This window comes from Gymnodraco acuticeps, unplaced genomic scaffold, assembly GCF_902827175.1.
Source record: "Gymnodraco acuticeps unplaced genomic scaffold, fGymAcu1.1, whole genome shotgun sequence".
Taxonomy (NCBI): Eukaryota; Metazoa; Chordata; class Actinopteri; order Perciformes; family Bathydraconidae; genus Gymnodraco; species Gymnodraco acuticeps.
Genome location: NW_022990346.1, coordinates 560,371 through 579,815, shown reverse-complemented (window position 1 = coordinate 579,815; position 19,445 = coordinate 560,371). Strand labels below are relative to the sequence as shown.

At 43.0% G+C, this 19,445-nt stretch overlaps 2 protein-coding genes across 2 annotated transcripts; both read right to left on the bottom strand.

Annotated features, from left to right (window-relative positions):
- Positions 1 to 3,590: 3,590 nt before the first annotated feature.
- On the bottom strand, positions 3,591 to 6,826 carry LOC117551147 (neurogenic differentiation factor 4-like). The gene is made up of 2 exons (XM_034223883.1): positions 6,717 to 6,826; positions 3,591 to 5,301 (listed from the first exon to the last, which is right to left on the bottom strand). Exon 2 carries the CDS (start codon positions 5,295 to 5,297, stop codon positions 4,299 to 4,301), a length of 999 nt encoding a protein of 332 aa, XP_034079774.1. The 5' UTR covers positions 5,298 to 5,301; positions 6,717 to 6,826; the 3' UTR covers positions 3,591 to 4,298.
- Positions 6,827 to 11,194: 4,368 nt separating this feature from the next.
- On the bottom strand, positions 11,195 to 17,045 carry endou (endonuclease, polyU-specific). The gene is made up of 8 exons (XM_034223673.1): positions 16,950 to 17,045; positions 15,563 to 15,685; positions 13,866 to 14,043; positions 12,493 to 12,698; positions 11,991 to 12,104; positions 11,794 to 11,900; positions 11,553 to 11,695; positions 11,195 to 11,466 (listed from the first exon to the last, which is right to left on the bottom strand). Exons 1-8 carry the CDS (start codon positions 17,005 to 17,007, stop codon positions 11,346 to 11,348), a joined length of 1,050 nt encoding a protein of 349 aa, XP_034079564.1. The 5' UTR covers positions 17,008 to 17,045; the 3' UTR covers positions 11,195 to 11,345.
- Between the last annotated feature and the right edge of the window lie 2,400 nt (positions 17,046 to 19,445).

Sequence of the window (19,445 nt, the reverse complement as noted above, 5' to 3'; positions counted from 1 at the left end):
TCAGATTCACTCGTGCTTCTTCGTAGAAAAATGGAAAGTCTTATATTTCCAACCCTATAAATCCTGATTTAGATTGCATTAGGAATGTGTGTGTTCCTGAATGTATGTGTACAGTATATATGAAAGGTCACCAGTGTAAATGTAGAGACATGTGTTTATTACATATGTGAAGGTTAAATTGTGGTCTGAGTGAACGTCATGACGGGATTATGCCGTCCCAGTGTGAATACAGAAGAAATCTGTGTGGCTGGGCAGCCATGTTAATCATAAATCTTTATCTTACAATCCTGCCTCGCACATCCGCCCTTTCATTAAAAGACGGCCAAAGGATTAGTGCAGCTAAACCATTGAGATCTTGGGAGAAAAATGAAAAACAACGTAGCGAGTAACAAGGATCCTCGCCCTGTTGATGGTGCTGCTGAATTGATGGGTTCATATGAGAAAAAGAGGAAGAATAATTGCTCTGATAAATAATGTTAATATTAGGGCCGGGACTCGATTAAAACAATTAATCTAATTAATTAGAGGCTTTGTAATTAATTAATCGAAATTAATCGCATTTTTAATCACATATAAATATTTGACCTAAAAACAGTGAGAAGCAATTTTTTTTCACATGGATTTTAGTATACCATTAGGCGCATTCACACCGCAGGACTTTTCCCACAAAGGTTCATGAGAACTTAGTTCATGAGAACTCTTTGAACCTGGGGGTGGATTAGGCAAATGAAGCCGCTGACGTCACTTCTTCTTCTTCTGCTTTGGGTTTACTGGCAGGCCGCAAACCACTTCACGGCGTATACTGCCGCCCAAAGTCCCCGTCCGGAAGTCCCCGGAGTTAGGGACTGGCTTCAGTAGAAGCTGCTGGGAGTCCCAGAAACGCAGAGAGACTAACTTATGGCAACACAAAATAAAACATGGGAGCGGTGGAGATGAGGAGGTGTTGGCGTTCTGGCGATTTACTCGGAAGGCTTCAGTAGAAGCTGCTGGGACTCCCAGCAGCTTCTACTGAAGCCAGTCCCTAACTCCGGGGACTTCCGGCCGGGGACTTTGGGCGGCAGTATACGCCGTGAAGTGGTTTGCGGCCTGCCAGTAAACCCAAAGCAGAAGAAGAAGAAGTGACGTCAGCGGCTTAATTTGCCTAATCCACCCCCAGGTTCAAAGAGTTCTCATGAACTAAGTTCTCATGAACCTTTGTGGGAAAAGTACTGCGGTGTGAATGCGCCTAATGGTATACTAAAATCCATGTGAAAAAAAATTGCTTCTCACTGTTCTTAGGTCAAATATTTATATGTGATTAAAAATGCGATTAATTTCGATTAATTAATTACAAAGCCTCTAATTAATTAGATTAATTTTTTAATCGAGTCCCGGCCCTACTAATAATACTAATGCGAGGATAATAAAATGGCGGCTTCACAAAACTTTTTGCGAGTTTTACGGGGCGTGGTTTGCAATCCGCCCAGCCAATCAGAAATATAGCTATTTTCTCACAAGAGAGCCGTACGAAAGTCCCTGCTCTCTAGCAGCTCTCTGCTCTCTAGCAGGGACTTTCGTGGGGGTAAAAAGGTTCTCATGAACTAATTTTAGTACCGGCTCTTTTTGGTGTGAACGCGATAAAGAGGCTAACGTCCACGCTAGCTTCCACGCTAGCTGCTATATGTTTTGCATTGAGGTGATACTTGAGGCTTGATGTGCTGCGGTGATATGCGAATTCCTTTTTGCATAATTTGCACACAACCGTGCTCTTATCAACGCTTCCATCCGTCCGTTTTTTAAAACAACATTTCCCACTGTTCACTGTGGTTTGTTGTTGTCTGAAGTCATGAACGTTAGTTGGTGCTCCAGTATAATCGGTACGCCTGAAACTCATCCAGTGAGAAACGTTCCGCGGTGCAAAAATAAGTGCGATTAAAATGCGTTAATTTTTTTAACGCGTTAATTTTGTGTAATTAATTCATCTTAATTAACGCGTTAAAGTCCCGGCCCTAGTTCATATACTTTGTGTCTACCTACACTCACCTAAACAACCAACCAGAGTAATGACTCATAGCATGCTAAAGTCCATGAAGTACATTAATCTATCATAATCCATGTTTAATCAAAATACCGTTTACCGATGGTAAAACGGTTGTGACTTGTTTTCTTGCATTGCAAAGACTCTATGCTGCATTATAATGGATTATCATGTAAAACAGCAACATGTAGGGAATCCCAAGTAACCTGTCTCAGCATTTTTTATGGGATTTTAAATTAATCAGAAATCTACAGTTGTTTATGGTTTGTTAGAATATTCACTTTTAATATCTGAAATAAAAATGTACAAAATGTCTATCTTCTTTTTCTTTGAATATATCTATATGTCTTATACCCTTAAGTACCGTTCCGAAAGCAGACACATTTGACATGTGTCTGCTTTCAGGTATCTTCCATAATAATCACACACAGTATAATGCAGCATAGATTATTTTAAATGGTGACATGGCTTTCTTTGTGTTCTTTCACTTTTTATGTTTCGCTTTGCCTTTAAACATCTTGGGACTATGTTGGATACAAGTTATTTCACTGGAAGATGTTAACCTACATTTATTGTATGATAATCCAAAATAAGGTCGGTCGGTCTGTCTGTCTGTCTGCCTGTCGGTCTGTCTGTCTGTCTGTCTGTCTGTCTGTCTGTCTGTCTGTCTGTCTGTCTGTCTGTCTGTCTGTCTGTCTGTCTGTCTGTCTGTCTGTCTGTCTGTCTGTCTGTCTGTCTGTCTGTCTGTCTGTCTGTCTGTCTGTCTGTCCTGTCTGTCTGTCTGTCTGTCTGTCTGTCTGTCTGTCTGTCTGTCTGTCTGTCTGTCTGTCTGTCTGTCTGTCTGTCTGTCTGTCTGTCTGTCTGTCTCTCTCTCTGTCTGTCTGCCTGTCTGTCTGTCTGTCTGTCGGTCTGTCTGTCTGCCTGTCTGTCTGTCTGTCTGTCTGCCTGTCGGTCTGTCTGCCTGCCTGCCTGTCTGTCTGTCTGTCTCTCTGTCTGTCTGTCTGTATGTCTGTCTGTCTGTCTGTCTGTCTCTCTCTCTGTCTGTCTGTCTGCCTGTCGGTCTGTCTGTCTGCCTGTCGGTCTGTCTGTCTGTCTGTCTGTCTGTCTGTCTGTCTCTCTGTCTGTCTGTCTGTCTGTCTGTCTGTCTGTCTGTCTGTCTGTCTGTCTGTCTGTCGGTCGGTCTGTCTGCCTGTCTGTCGTCTGCCTGTCTGTCTGTCTGTCTGACTGTCTGTCTCTCTCTCTGTCTGTCTGCCTGCCTGTCTGTCTGTCGGTCTGTCTGCCTGCCTGTCTGTCGTCTGCCTGTCTGTCTGTCTGTCTCTCTCTGTCTGTCTGTCTGTCTGTCTGTCTGTCTGTCTGTCTGTCTGTCTGTCTGTCTGTCTGTCTGTCGGTCTGTCTGCCTGCCTGTCTGTCGTCTGCCTGTCTGTCTGTCTGTCTCTCTCTCTGTCTGTCTGTCTGTCTGTCTGCCTGTCTGTCTGTTTTACAAAAAGCAAACACAAAATCCACGGACTGATTGATTTCTTAATATTTTAATAACATAGAATTTTCAAAAAGACAACAGAAATGAAAAACAAAATGGACATGTCCAAAGCAAATGTGTTTTTCATATTTATTCATGAATAACCTGAGAATGATATTTCTGCTTCTTCACCTTGATCCTTGAATCTTGATGTTTAATCAATACATCTTTCTTCTTCAGACAACAGCTTCCGAAGATCAGCTACACCGCGCTAGGAATTCTACATCTGAATTTGTTTGAAGTGCAAAACATGAAATAATGTAACGAACAACAGAGAAAATGACACAAAAGTAATATAATAGATGAACTATCAACAAAGAGTGGCCTTGACCACAAATATGTACAAAAGGAAACCATACACACAACTGCACATCAGCACAAAGTTAATTTACACTGAATTAAATAAGAGAATAAATAAAAATACTTTTAATTTATGTAGAATATCTGATGTTACCAAAGTTAAATGAATGCTTTTATCACAGTAACAGGACATCTGGTCCAAATGGTCAATGTTACGTTTCTTGTAAAGACCCTTGGAGGTTCTTAATTTACTTGGTAATCAGATATTTAAATGTTTGTATTGGTTTCAAATGAATTTCCTAATTTTAACATAATCAGCCGTGCTATTCTAGGTGCACAACACATGCTAGCAAACCGTGTTAGATGCTACGAGCATAGAGACTGATCCTGCAGTCAGTCAGTGTTCATGAAGGATCAGATCAGTTCATTGGGGGTTTGAAGCAGAATCGACACTCCTGATCCGTCTTAGTCTCTGTAGACGGAGGTGATCTGTCGGGGGGGCATGTGCTGGGGGTGGTAGGAGTCATACGGCCCCTCTAAGTGTACGTCGTAGCCAGTCTGAGTCTGATACAGACCCTGCTCCACCGGGGAGGGGGAGTAGTGGTGTTGAGGGGGGTAGTGCGGTGAAGGCTCCTGTTTGGGCACCAGGTTGCTGCTGATGCTCAGAGGCGGTGTAGGGGGGCCGTCGTACGGAGGGGTCCCCACACCACCGCCATTATACTCATTTGGGGAGTGATTCTCATAAACTCCTCCTTTCATGGCCCTCAGGTGAAGCATGTGAGCAGAGTCAAACGTGCCGTACGGGGGGCTCGGCAGGCCAGGAGAGGAGTAGCCCACCACGTCACCGAGAGGAGCAGCTGCCGCCCGGACCCTGTGTCTGTCCTCAGGCCTCATCCCGGGCCCAGACCCCGGCCCCAGCTGCAGGCAGCCCGCCACCAGGTTGCTGGTGGGCTGTGAGAGGCCCTTGCACAGGGTGTCCATGAAGGACCTGCTTTCTGTGGAGATGCCCCCATCCAGGGCTTCGGACAGAGCGCAGATGTAGTTGCGGGCCAGCCGTAGCGTCTCGATCTTGGACAGTTTCTGTGTTTTGGAGTGACAAGGCATGATGGTGCGCAGGCTCTCCAGAGCGTCGTTCAGACCGTGCATGCGGGAGCGCTCCCTGGCGTTAGCCTTGACTCGCCTCACACGGAAGCGCTCCTGCCGGGCCTTTGTCATGCGCTTTTTCTTTGGCCCGCGTCGTTTGGACTCGTTTTCATCCCCCTGTCCCTCCTCGTCATCCTCCTCGTCTTCTTCGTGTGCATCCTCGCTCCCCAGCTCCCTGTCCTGTTCATCTCCTCCATCTCTGTAGTGGTGTGATGAATCTGATGCGTCTCCATCAGGGGAGCTCATGTCTCCGTCCACCCACTGCAGAGGGCTGGCGGCCTCCTCTCCCTCGCCTTGTCTTACATATGGCTTAATCATCATTGTACTGTAGAAACAAGAACAAGGGATTGTCAATTTCATGTGCTGTGCAAATAGAATCATCATTACCATTTTACAGCCAAAGAATGCCATTGGACAAAAGCTCATATTTACTGCATGTAATGCTAAATAAAACGAAGTAATGCACTCACTGTGATTCATTGTATGCTACTACACCAATTAACAGCGGCAAATGTTGTTCTTTTAATCCATATGTAAATGGTTTATATAGATATAGATGACCAGTTTATAATATATGTATTGTTTAAAGGTATGTTAACACAGCTAATAATGATGCATTGAAATGTAGCATCAATGCTTTTACCTAAATAAAAGGTCTGATTTGTGTCCCCTTCTAAATATCTCTTCCCTGGCTTCTTCTGAGAAGACACTGAGATCAAGTCCCTTTAATTCTTTCTCAGAATTGTGTTAGTAGGGCAGGACAATCACATATTATAATTTAAAACGTGTGCATTTATAGGTTATAGATTAAAGACTGATTAAACCTTAATGTGATTGCTTTGATTGAAATAAAAACAAAGGATTCTGTATTTCTCCACCTCAGGCTGTGAAGAAGGTGAGCCCTCTTTAAGATATAAAAATATACGGAAATGTAAGTGAACTGGAAAAATAATCAGAACACTAAGAACATTTCTTTGGTGTCTTCTGGTGTCTTTTTCTAAGGAGTTTAAGGGGGTTATTTGGGGCTGTCACCTGGAGCCAGGTAATTTGTACTTTTTATTAACCAATAATAATAATCTAACTTCTAAACCCTGCCTGCCAGAAGTCCTCAAAGTGTTTCAGCACCGGACAGCTCCCTCTCGCTCCTCCGCCACAGGTGTCGGTGCGGTTTAGCCGACACAATAATGCGCAGAGAAGAGATTATCTAAAACGAATGACCTTAGTGAGCGTTGGAAATGTGAGTTTTCATAGATGCATTATCTATTTTCATTCCTTTTCTCCCCCGCTCCCGCTCCCCCTCCCCCGTCACAGTAATCCCGGTTAACTTGTGAACTAGTAATGCCCTGCGAGATAAAGTCACTGACAGGACTTCAATCTGGGGCATCGCAGGATTTTCTCCGTGGATGAAGCGACGACCATGGGATTAAATGAAAGATCGACGTCCCCAGATCAGCGACAGACAACTCAGAGTGTATTGAAATCAGACCTTTTCAAAACGCACAACTATTAATGCCTCGACACAAATTGCTTGCTTGAGCTGCTTTTTGCTAAATGTCAATATTAGAATAAGCCTCTTGTACTAGTTGTATACTGTATGTTGACATGTTGTGTTTACCAGGAAATCATCAGCCAAATAAAAGACGTTAAACCCATGCGATTGAAAATAAACATGACATCGAGTCACTTTAACTCTACCAGCCAACATAAATAACTTTAACATTTTAAAAACTTAAATCATACCCGTGTTAATATGTCCCGGTCCTCCACAGAAGGTCTGGCGGATGATACTCGTTTTTCAGAATTATGTCTCTGTCAATAAGCGGTGAAGTGTCACTGTGTCCCACAGTGTGAGCCTCAGTGTGGGACACTCTGCGGGGGATCTGGATTTTAACTCTCCCCGGTGAAGCTCCTCCCCCCGTCCCTGTCCTGCTGACGCGCTTGAGCTCGCGCGTGGCCGGCCCGTGGCTCAAGCTCTAGTCGTCGTGTGTGTGTGTGTGTGTGTGTGTGTGTGTGTGTGTGTGTGTGTGTGTGTGTGTGTGTGTGTGTGTGTGTGTGTGTGTGTGTGTGTGTGTGAGTGTGTGTGTGTGTGTGTGTCACTTAAACTCCAGACAAACAGGAGAGGCCCGGGCCTTTGTTGCTTTGCGCCAAATCCGCAGCACGTTCGCATTGAGCGGCGCAGAGACGCGCTCAGTCGGCTGAGCCTAACTGTATGTGACAGCTTGAAGTTGCGTGTGAGCAGGTGTTTGCTCCATCCCTTCTTCCGTCCAGCCATCCATCGGTCTGCTCTGCGGAGACAGGCTGTTGAACAAGTTCATCTCACCCAGGCGGCAGCTCTGAGCAGCCGGGTGAGTTTGCTCTCATTGCAGCTACAGCATCAGTATATCTCTTTAATGGCCTCCTCTCTGGAGGTCCTTCTGCAGCTTAAATAACCACAACTCACACTGAATGTTCTAGCAGGACTTCTGATTGAAGTGTCAATAAATATAGCAATATTATATTGGTATTATTACGGCATTTAAAAGCTTTTAACAATTATATATACTTTCACATCACATTTTGTATACTGATCTCAATGTTTTGATTTACAATTAGGTTGTCTTAATTGATGAAAACAAGCACATAACTCAAAACTCTCAGTTGGTCTGAGCACACTCAGTTCAATCTAACTGTTTGCTTAATGTGATTACTTTAGTATGTGTGTGTACGAGCATGTAAACATAGTCTTTAGCTGGAAATATGATTTCTTTGTCTATACAGTAATTTCATTTGAAACGCTTGTTCTTAAGATATATACTATTTATTTATTAAAATACCAGAACACTTGAAAGTCAAAGCATGATGAAAGCAAGCTGAGATTATTCCATTTTCAATTAAAATAAAAGAAGGTATAGGATTTGTTAATGTACCAATGATTTAGGGAGTTCATAAAGCTGGCAAAGAAGCCCCTGCTTTAAGTGACATCACTAAAGGCGATTTATCAGACTTCATGAAGCACCCTCTGCAGCCACAAAGCTACAACTTTTAATCACAAATGCAATAAAACACCTTAAAATGTAGTATTTGGGTAAATGATGTACTTTCTTAACCATAAGGATTGTGGCCATTATTGGAGTGATTGTTACTGTGATTCATCACCCCATGATAATAATTATAGATCAAAGTTCAAACTGAATTCTAGTTGTAGATATGGCATTGATATACATAATTAAAGTGTATGGGTACATTAAGGGTTGCAACTAACAATTGTTTTTGTCATTGATTATTTTTGCAGATTATTTTCTACATTAGTCAGAAAATAGGAAAAAGTGTCCATCCCAGTACCTCAGAGTCTTAGGTGATGTCTTCAAAAGTCTTGTTTTGTCAGTCCAAAACCTAAAAATATTCAATTGAATCCGATATAAACCCAAGAAAAGCAGGACGTCTTTACATTTGAGGGGCTGAAAACTACTTTTTTGCATGAAAAATAACAGAAAACAATTCAAATGTGACCAAAATAGTTTGTGATTACTTTTCCGTCAATAGATAGGTTTAATTGTTGCCGTTTAACATTCCTTAAATATTAAATTATAATTGAATATTTTTCTGAATCACACTTCAGTGACAAAGACGTGCACAACAACATGATATATTATAGACCCTCATCAACACTAATCGGGGAACAGAGAGCAGGGAATGTGCATGATTTGGAAACAGAGCACCACATGCCCTAACAGGGGAATTGAGGTAGGTTACGAGGTTATCCGCACACCCAGACAAGGCTCTTCTCGATCCCCGTTCACTCCCAGGCCGACCACCTTCCCCACTGCCCCTCCCTGTGGGTCTCTGCCTTTCCTATTCCACACCTGCAGCCTGAAATGGGAATAGCAGAGCCGGGCCTCTTGCATCCCAGGAGTGGTACCAGCAGGGGAATATAAGAGCTGAGGCCCTGTGTCCCCATTACTTATACTCATAACACCTTTAATACAACTTAATCAAATCAGAATTTGTATTTGAAATTGTTTTAGGGCTATAAAGTTGCATACATAAACACCTGTAATGTTGAAACTGAAATGTTTCCTTTATTTGTATTCTTCTCTGTTTGACCCACTTATCACTGTCTTCAGGTGGGGCTCAAGTGTAATTCTGTATGTGTGCCATAATGTCCCATAAGATCCCTCAGTGCTGACCACACATGATGAAGTCCTGCTGCAGATGGCCCTCTCTTAAACATATCTCTTATTTTAACAGTCTGTGGCTCAGATGCTCATCTATTCTCCACCGGCTGCTCAGCGCACTCAGCATGTTCACATGGCTCAGAGGACACCGCCTCACCTTATCTAGGTATGTTCGTGAGATAGGAATTCAGTTTATTATAATGAAATACGAAGGACGGATAAAACTTCACTCCAGTACACACACAAACATGACCTTGCCATGAATCCCCTGTGAATCTGTTTGTGACAGTGGGGGAAAGAGGGCTTTTTCCATCTGTCATACTGGAAGTCCTCCGAGAGATGTCATCCCCACAGCACGCGGAGTGTGTGCATGTCAGTGTGTGTGTGTGTGTTTAGAGTAGTGGAGAGATTGCATATGCAGCAATCAAATAAATGTTTCCTCCAACAATATCCAAAGCCTATAACAAGGTCAGCGCAATGCATCAAGATTTTATCCATCACTCTGCATATGTCAGTAACCACTAAGAATGACAATGCGGTCTTCAAATTGTTTGGAAAGCACAAAAACAACTCCAGAGAATGAACGTTGCTCTGTATTTCATGGTCCCGCATCAACTTTAGAAAAGGCCGGCATCTAAGCCAAAACCTGAACCTCCCTCCAGCCGAGCACCGACCCTGGGGAGACAGGGGTGATGTTGACCATGTGTCCTACTAATCATCTCAATGATGGACCCCACTACTGGGTAAAATAGACACCCCCCTGCCTGAACCCCTAAACCCCCTTAACCCTTCCCTAAACCCTCTGTTGGCCCCCCGTTGTGCGTGCTCATTGGCTGACCGCCTTCAGGCGTCCCTTTTCCACGGGCCCATTGTCTGGCCCCATAAGCAGCTTTGTTTCTGCATGTGCAGCTGGGCTGGCCCGCGCAGCCATTAGCCACAACACGCTAAAAGGAGAGCGGGATAATATAATTACAAAACAAAAGTCAGGTGGCTCACGAGATCTGCCAGAAAAAGCCCATTTGGGGGAGATGCGAGGACACGCTGGCGGGTGGCCAGCTATAATTCGATTATGAAGTTGTGTGAGTGACAAAAGAAACAATTGAATCTTTTTTTCTTTTATTTGCCACACTGTGGTCTAATTTGATTTCATCAGGGCCTTAAAAAGAAAGCAGTCTGAAAAGAGAGAAGATTTACTCTTCTAATTTCTAGAGTCACCGGCTCAGAAAATGTAATATGCTCTGACAAAAAAGCGAGAGAAATTCTTCCCTGGGCTGACTTTATTGTTGTTGAACACTTTGACTGCATGTGAGGCCCAATTCAGATAAATCGCTGAGGTTTTCCTGCGAACTGGTCTTGTGCTCTTGTTTTGCATGAATGCACACTGACGGGCGGACAATGGGATCAGTGGCAGATCCATCTCCTGTTATACTTTCTTCAAACAGGGCTGCAAGTGTGTCCCCCTGTTCCGTCGGCAGACCAGAATTTATCCTGTTAGTCACCCTAGATGAGTGAAAGACTAAAATCAACCCCCATCCCAGCTGGACTCACACACACACTCACAAACACACTTTACCCCACACTGGGGAGTTAGACACACAGCTTTATGGACAGCTGATAAGAACAGGTTTAGCTGGTGGCTACTGTTTGAAGCAGGTCAAGCAGAACAGAATCTGTTAATGTCTTTTTGTTTCTATAGTTCATTCTGAAAAAGACTGCATTTTGTTTTTTGTTCTGCTGTTTTTATAGACAATAATCAATTGTGTCAGATGCACACATGCTCTTAACGCTGAAGGGTTGGTGTCAGTATTGTGCCCACGCGGGGTGTGTAAAAGCCCATTTTTTGCCCCATTAGGCACAGTTTGATCGTGCCCCTGGGAGATCAGCACATTCTCTTGGTCTGTGAGACTGTTCACGAGAGGCTACACTGCAGATTAACCAACTCTCTGATTTACCGTTTTATTTGTACAAGTGGAAGTGCCACTGAGGGCTAGAGAAGCAAAATGTGAATATATATGTTATTTTAAAACATTTCAGGAAACAAAATAAGCAGATGCGAAACATTGATATATCCATACAAATCTGTTTTATTTGTATTTTATTTTAAACAGAAAAGTTGAATTACATTTATGAAGACCTCTCACGGAGAAAATCCTTTTTATGTGATTACATAATGAGGGTCATGAAATGTTTGCTTGTTATTTAGAAGATGTCAGCTTTAGTTCCTGGGCGTTGCAGGAAAGGCAGAGCCGATGTACTTCTTCCCATCGCCGTAGAAAGAGTTTTCCCATGTGTAGGTTTGGATCATGAGCTCCTTCCCTCCCAGGCTCAGGCGACACCTGCGGATGAGGGATAATATAAAAAAATCGGAATCAGAAACGATCTACATGCAAGAAAACATCGCAGGTCCTTTAGGTATACTCACTGTTTTCCAGGGCGAGTGATGTAGCAGAGGCTGTACAAAGCAAAGTCAAATTCAGGGCTGCAGCCAATGACTGCAGATCCGACCTGCTTGAAGTAGCCCTCCCACATGAACTGCATTCCCAGGACATCAGGGTAGGAAGTCCACTGAGAGCAGGGGGAAGAAAGAAAGAGGAGAAATTAAGGAGAGCTACACATTTCACATTTTAAATGAACACATTGAGGTCTGTGTTGCGTATGCTTACAGGCCCATTGAAGCTGTGGCTGTAGTAGTTCAGCTTTCCACTTTTCTCCAGAAGGTAAAACTGGATCCAGTTGTGGAACCCAGACACTTTTCCTCCCTTGATCTCACCTGTCACAGAATGTGTTTCTTAATAATCATGAAAACACTTTTTGGGGCAAAACATCTGTGCTTTTTGGAAGAAATGTGCACTGTCCGAACCTGCAAAGATGTGTTCAAAGCCGCTGGAGTCCTTCTTGTTGTTGTTGCGAGAGTACAGACCAAACCACATCATCTTCAGGTCCTGAAGGAACTCTTCCTCTGAAGCGTAGACGCCTTAAAATACAGAATCATATACAGAACACTGTAAGCACTATATATGTTAAACTGTGAGAGAAATACATGAGGCAAAGATACTGCACGTGTAAAGGGCAATCGTGGAATTTTAAGAGTCCTTTCAAATCCTTTTACCTGTAACGTTATCCAGTAGATTAATTTAAACACTGAAAATAGGATCATAGAGCTCATCTGATACTTTAATGGCGCCAATTTGACAACATATAAACAAATATAGGCTTTAAAGAAAACAACTGGGCTTAAATTGTAACCCAAGGATGTTACTTTAATACATATTCTGTCTTTCAATTTGTGATTACAATTTATTTTGTAATGTTGGCATGTGGCTGGTTACTCCCCCCCTGCTGTTACATGTGGACATAGTTACCGTTGGTGTAGAGGAAAGCAAACAGCTCGCGGCCCAACTCGGTGTTGGCCATGGTCTCCCTGACGAAGTCTTCCTGCTCGGCCAGCTGCTGCGGGCTGAAGTCTTCATTCTGACCGGTCATCCTGTTGTAGTTGTCCAGCACCGCCAGGAAGGCAGTGTAGGTGGGCCTGGAGAACAGAACCTCCTCGTTCAGGTATCGGAACAAGCTGGGGGCACAGAAACAAACACATGATGAGAAGGAAAATAGGGTAATCAAGGGTTTTTCTTACCACTGCTACGCTGACGACACCCAATTAATTCTGTCCTTTCCCCGCTCAGAGACCCAGGTCGTCGCACGCATCTTTGCTTGTCTAGCAGACATCTCTCAGTGGATGTCTGCTCATCACCTCAAGCTCAACCTTGACAAGACTGAGCTGCTCTTCCTCCCGGGGAAAGATTGTCCCACTCTTGACCTAACAATCAACATCGGCACCTTAGTTGTTTCCCCGACTCAGACTGCAAGGAATCTGGGTGTGACCCTAGATAACAACCTGTCCTTCACTGCAAACATCGCTGCTACAACCCGTTGCTGCAGATACACGCTTTACAACATCAGGAAGATACGTCCCCAGCTGACTCAGAAAGCGACTCAGGTTCTGGTCCAGGCTCTCGTCATCTCACGCCTAGACTACTGCAACTCCCTCCTGGCTGGTCTACCTGCATGTGCCATCCGACCTCTGCAGCTCACCCAGAATGCAGCGGCTCGTCTGGTCTTCAACCTTCCTAAATGTTCCCACACCACTCCGCTCCTCCGCTCCCTTCACTGGCTTCCGGTAACTGCTAGAATCCACTTCAAGACACTGGTACTTGCTTACCATGCTGCGAATGGATCTGGCCCTTCGTACATCCAGGACATGGTTAAACCGTACACCCGAGCGCGTGCACTACGCTCTGCATCAGCCAAACAACTCGCTGCGCCCTCGCTGCGAGGGGGACCCAAGTTCCCATCAGCAAAAACACGTGGGTTTGCTGTCCTGGCTCCAATATGGTGGAATGAGCTCCCCATTGACATCAGGACGGCAGATAGCTTGCACACCTTCCGGCGCAAACTGAAAACTCATCTCTTTCGACTCCACTTCGAGCGATAGAATTATTAACAAAGCACTTATATACTAATAAAGGACTGGCTTATCTAAAGCCAGTTGAGTAGCACTTGAAATGTTTGGCTCTATGAAACCGGATGTACTTATATGATTCTGTTTTCTTCAAGGTTGTGTCTTCCTGGTCGAATGTACTTATTGTAAGTCGCTTTGGATAAAAGCGTCAGCTAAATGCAATGTAATGTAATGTAATGTAAAATATACTGAACATTAGGGTCAAGAAGATCTCCTCACTTTCCAGAGGAGAGATCGATCATGGAGCTGGTCTGAGAGTCGTGCACCAGAGCCTGAGGGTTAATGATCAGCTCTGAGGACAAAGCCTTGTTTGAATCCAGAGCGTAGAGCGCCTCAGAGAGAGACTTGATCTCAGCATCAGTGATCACACCACCACTGCCACTGCCTCCTCCATCACCTGCACAACACCACACACACAGATTATGTCTTCATCATATTAGTGTTTCAAATGGGGACCATGGTTAAACAAAAAGAAAGCTATATCAAAACATAGGTTTACAATGTCTCACACAATGTATCATTATTTAATAAAAACACTTTCTCAAGTCTCACACTTCAACAAGCTGAACTACTCATCCATGCAAGTCCTGTTTATGCAATATTCTACTGATAAAGCATGTTTTTGGGAAGTGGGCACACAACTGGAAAATTAAACTTTCAAATTATACTACACAAGAGTTTGTAAACGGGTGTTTTCATATAGTTATGCTGTTGTCCAACGGGATCCTAATTCCTAATCAAGACTTTCTCTGTTGATATTTCATTTACCGCGGAGGCATGCAAATAAAACAACGTTTTCTTGAATAATTTAAGTTAACAGGTTGAGTGATTTAATATACAAAAATATTGTTTTGAGGGTTAAGTACAGTATATAAAATAAAATGGTATAGTTACTAAGTTCCACCTTGAGCAACTTCAAAGTCAAAGTTAATCTTCCCTCATGATATTGTAATGATAATATAAAACACTCCGCAATGGTCATTCTTCACAATGAGTACTTTTACCTACAGAGTTCAAGTTGAATTTGTAAGTAAAACTTCTGTAACTTTACTTTAGCACATTTTTTAAGGAAATATGTGTAATGGAGTACATTTATATTGTAGTATTGCTTTTTGTATTACAGTAAAGGACCTTAATACTCCTCCCACCACTGAGTATTATAACTGTTGAAGAATGGTGCAGTTTAGAGGGAAGAGCAAACTGAACTTTGTTTTGCTTGCAGTAGGTTTTATAGCACAACAGCAGCACCCGCTGGTCAAACACTGAAAAAAGATTTGACACAAGGGCGGCCACTAAAGCAAACAGTGTTGAAATATTCAGCCTTCACTGAAGGACACTTACTATTACCACCATTTTAAAGATTTTTATTACGAGTACGTTTCTTCATTTAATATCTTTCTTTAGTTAAAGTTAAGATTCATTATCAGCAAAAATGTAGGCTACTTGAAGTATCAAAAGTAAAAAGTCCCTGTGATCAATATGTTGATATATATTCAAATAAATGACTTAATACAAATGCATACTTCCTCTACAGTTGGTTAGTTTAGTCCAGTGGTTCCCAACCTGGGGGCTGTGACCATACAAAGGGTCCAAAACAAATCTTAGGGGTCGTGAGGTTAGAAGGAGACGTAGAAAGAATAAAATAGTTGTACAGTTTTCTTTGGATTCTCCTATCATCTTTGCTTTTTTGTGAAATGTTGGATTATGTCACTCTTGAAGCCTCGAGTTGTTTAAATGACAGTATAATGGATCATCTCTTTTCAGCACAACTCATAGGTTTCTGACTGTTTTTCAGTGCATCGCCATGGGACTGATGACGGGTTAGATTCAGTGTCCACCATGGGAAAGGGACCAGGTGTCACGAGTAGCTGCTTAGGAAAGACAAACAGATAAACACGGGGTGGTGGGGGTCTTACTGTCACAGAGGTCTGCGTAGTCGCTGCAGCAGTTTTGGTGCTGGGCACACTTGGAGTTGCAGTGGCACTCGTTCTGAGAATTGAATTGCTCATCACATCTGCCTTTACAAGATAAGGCCGAAGCTAGAGAGGAAAACAAACCGTTAATTTTCCACAGAAGTCTACTGAGTGATAAAAAATAATTAAACCCTCATGAATGAAAATGTAATATAATTGAATCTGTGATACAAACAATAAACATTACGCTTGTATCGCTACATGAATATATTATTTTTGAATGAATCTGAATTTTATTCAAACAGAAGACATTGTGCATGTTTTCTCAACTGGATGTATTTATGTAATGTCTGCATATCTTTTTAGCTACACTCACACAAGACACAACAAGAAGAATTTCTCAATCTCCAAATGCAAAAAATATTGGAAAATATTGCTTCACTGGAAAAAGTGAATGCTTTAGCAGTAACGGTTAAAAGGTATTCAAAGATCTGAATCAAAACTGGAGGTGTAATCTATTATCAAATGCACTGCCTGTGGTTTTAATCATTATCCAGTACTACTAAATATGTCTTATAATCATTTCTAAGTACTGGTTTTGCTTGATCTACATAATAAGTCAACTTAAAATAGTAAAAAGATCCTGCTTGATTTGCATGATAATCAAATTCAAGTACATAATTCAGAATATTTTAAGTTATAAAATAAGCTTTTGTCAATCACTTTTACAAACGTCGGTGTAGTCAGAGCAACAGTATTTGAAGCGCTCACAGGACGGGTTACACTGACAGGAGAAACTGTTGTCGGTGCCGTAACCACAGCGACCCACACATGTATCCAGAGTCTGAGGAGCAATTCGACACATTAGCAACCTAAAAACAATCCTATTTTAAACTGTAATCAGTGTTTGGGAGGCTACTTGGAAAGCAAGGTTTTGCAAGCTTACGTCACTTTTGAAAAGGTTGAACTACAGCGAAGCTACCCTAGGGAGGCATTTAGTTTAACTGAAGTTATTGAAAAAAAGTTGTTTAAACTAATCTGTGGGGGGGGGGGGGGGGGGGAGGTCAATGCAGACCTATGGAGACAAAAGCAAATTACATAATAACACGATAAAGTCACATGCCAACAACCTTTTTAAATATTTAACTTATATTTAAAAGCATTGATGGCCAAAGGGGGTTTCATTGAATTCAATAACTGTATTTTTATGGCATATTTTTTGGATATATTATGTCTTTAATTACACAAAGAAGGCACAATAAATATAAATGTAGTTGAACCACTGCAAAATATAGTTAAAATACCAGTCCAATCACATGAAGCTAACTTCTCCCAAACAGCGCCTGTAGTAATAGCTTATGGTGATAAAAGAGCATAAAAAGTATCTTACTGCTGTATCCCTGGTGGAACAGGGTCACCCAGAGTGCGAGGAAAGCAATGACCTTCATCTTGGCTCCGCTGCAACGTGATGCAACAGACTGACTGTTTCAACGTTCCTCTTTTATAACAAGTTTTGCATGACCCACCCAAAACTGACTTAAATCCAGCCCATTAGTCAGGATGCCTTACTTCATTGCAATGATGTCCCAGATAACTTATGTTGTCAGGTCTTGCTAACTGTGAGCTTTTGTTCCTTATTGTGATTTGTGAAGGATTAATAATCGATATGTTGTAGAACAGGACGTCCTATCAATTATTTATTTCATAAAGTGTAAATAGAACTTTCTATTTATCTCTTCTCTGTGAAACTGCTCAACTGTTTAGCACACAGGCGGCACTTTAATGTATCAAAAAAAATCCATATCAAGGTGCGAGCTGCGATACTGACTACTGATTTTAATGTAATTGTTGTAACATTGATATTAAGAAACAAAATGTCCCTTTAATTTGATTACAATTTAAGGTGCTACTGTCAAACACAAATTACATTTAAAGAAAAGATAATTACAGGACTAGATGTTCATATATCTCCTGCCAAAAGGTGCAGATGCTGCATTTCACAGGCTTTGTGCAAGGTCAGTGAACTCACTGCCTCTCTGTCCGAGGGCACATGTGAAGGTGCATGTGGGCCCTATAAATAATGAATATATGTATACAATCAAATGGTGATTATTACTCTGAGGCTTTTACATGCTTTAAAACAGACACTTACAAAAGAAAATGACAGCTGAATTTCAGTTTGAAACAATAAGAGATAACCTCAGTAGATCAAGAACAGTTTGCAGTTTTACCTGGGAGTTGATGCCTTTCTGTCGGTGTAGTTTGAACAGTAAAAGTTGAGGTATTCAGATATTTTACTGAAGTAGGAGTAGTGATGTGAGACTACATTGCAGTTAAATTCCTGCATTCAAAATTGTACCAAATGCAGTTATTTAATTAAATATACTTTAATCACCCATCTCTATTTCCCCAATAACCATAAATTAAATTGTAGCATTTTATTTCCCTTATCAAGTATAGTGCCCAGTAGTGAGTTAGAAAAGACAAAGATAGAGAAAGTGTTTCTTTCACAAATTAGAAGCATAACCCAAAAGCAGACACTGGACAGGCAAGCTGGTAAGAAACAGGAAAGGTGAGATAGAGGCTGAAAGGTACGGGTGGGGTGGGGCTGAAGAAATGTCAAAGAAACAGATACGAACAAGAAAATATATGTTTTTATTTAAAAGACAAAGAATGAGGTAATTACTAGCAGCAATCTCTTACAATCTCCTCCGCCCACATGCTGTCCCATCCCGGAACCTGCGGTCCTCAGATTCTTATCCGTGTCTCCTGCCTGTTCCCGTATGTAAGTTTGTTCCTGTATGTCGTGCTCCCCGGTTTTGTTTCTGTTAATTAGTTTCTTGTTTTTTCATGCCTTCGGCTTTTTATAATAAAGCTCGCTTTTTGTTAACGAACCTTTTTTTGTATTTTTTTTTAAAATTGCACTTGGGTCCTATTTTCCCCAAACCTGACAGTACGAACAGACCAGTATGGACCCAGCAGTTTTTTCATTTAGCCAAGAGCTTTATGAGCTTAAATACAATCTGGAGTGTATTTTCAATGACTGGAGGAGGGCCTCATCCAGAGAGGCCAAAGAGGCTGCCCTTAAAGAGGCACGCAGGGAGGTTGACAGCAGGCCCTGGCTTAGGAGCTTGTTGCCTGAGAAGCTAAGAATTTTTACTAGCAGCCCTGAGTGCCAGCCTCAAGCCTCAAACCCCTTATTGGGATCCCGCCTTTCCTTAGGAGGTCCACGGAGCCTCCAAAAGGTCTCTAGGAGACGCAAGGCCAGGATTCCAGCCGTGGCCCCAGCAGCCATGGTTCCAGCCCCAGCAGCCATGGTTCCAGCCCCAGTTCTGGCCCCAGCAGCCATGGTTCCAGCCCCAGTTCTGGCCCCAGCAGCCATGGTTCCAGCCCCAGCAGCCATGGTTCCGGCTCCAGTGCCGGCCCCAGCAGCCATGGTCCCTGCTCCAGAACCGGCCCATACAGCCATGGTTCCGGCCCCAGTTCCAGCCATGGTTCCGGCTCGAGTACCGGGCCCAGCAGCCATGGTCCCGACTCCGGCTCCTCATCACCTGTTGGCTCTCCGGCCGACGCCAGCTCCCCGAGTCCTGTCGGCGTACCGGCTGACGCCAGCTCCCCGTGTCCTGTCGGCGTACCGGCTGACGCCAGCTCCCCGTGTCCTGTCGGCGTAACCGGCTGACGCCAGCTCCCCGTGTCCTGTCGGCGTACCGACCGTCTCAAGTCACCTCTCGAGTCTCCTCTCAAGCCTCCTCTCAAGTCACCTCTCGAGCTCCCTCTCAAGTCTCCTCTCGAGCTCCCTCTCAAGTCTCCTCTCGAGTCCCCTCTCAAGTCACCTCTCGAGCTCCCTCTCAAGTCACCTCTCGAGTTTCCTCTCAAGCCTCCTCTC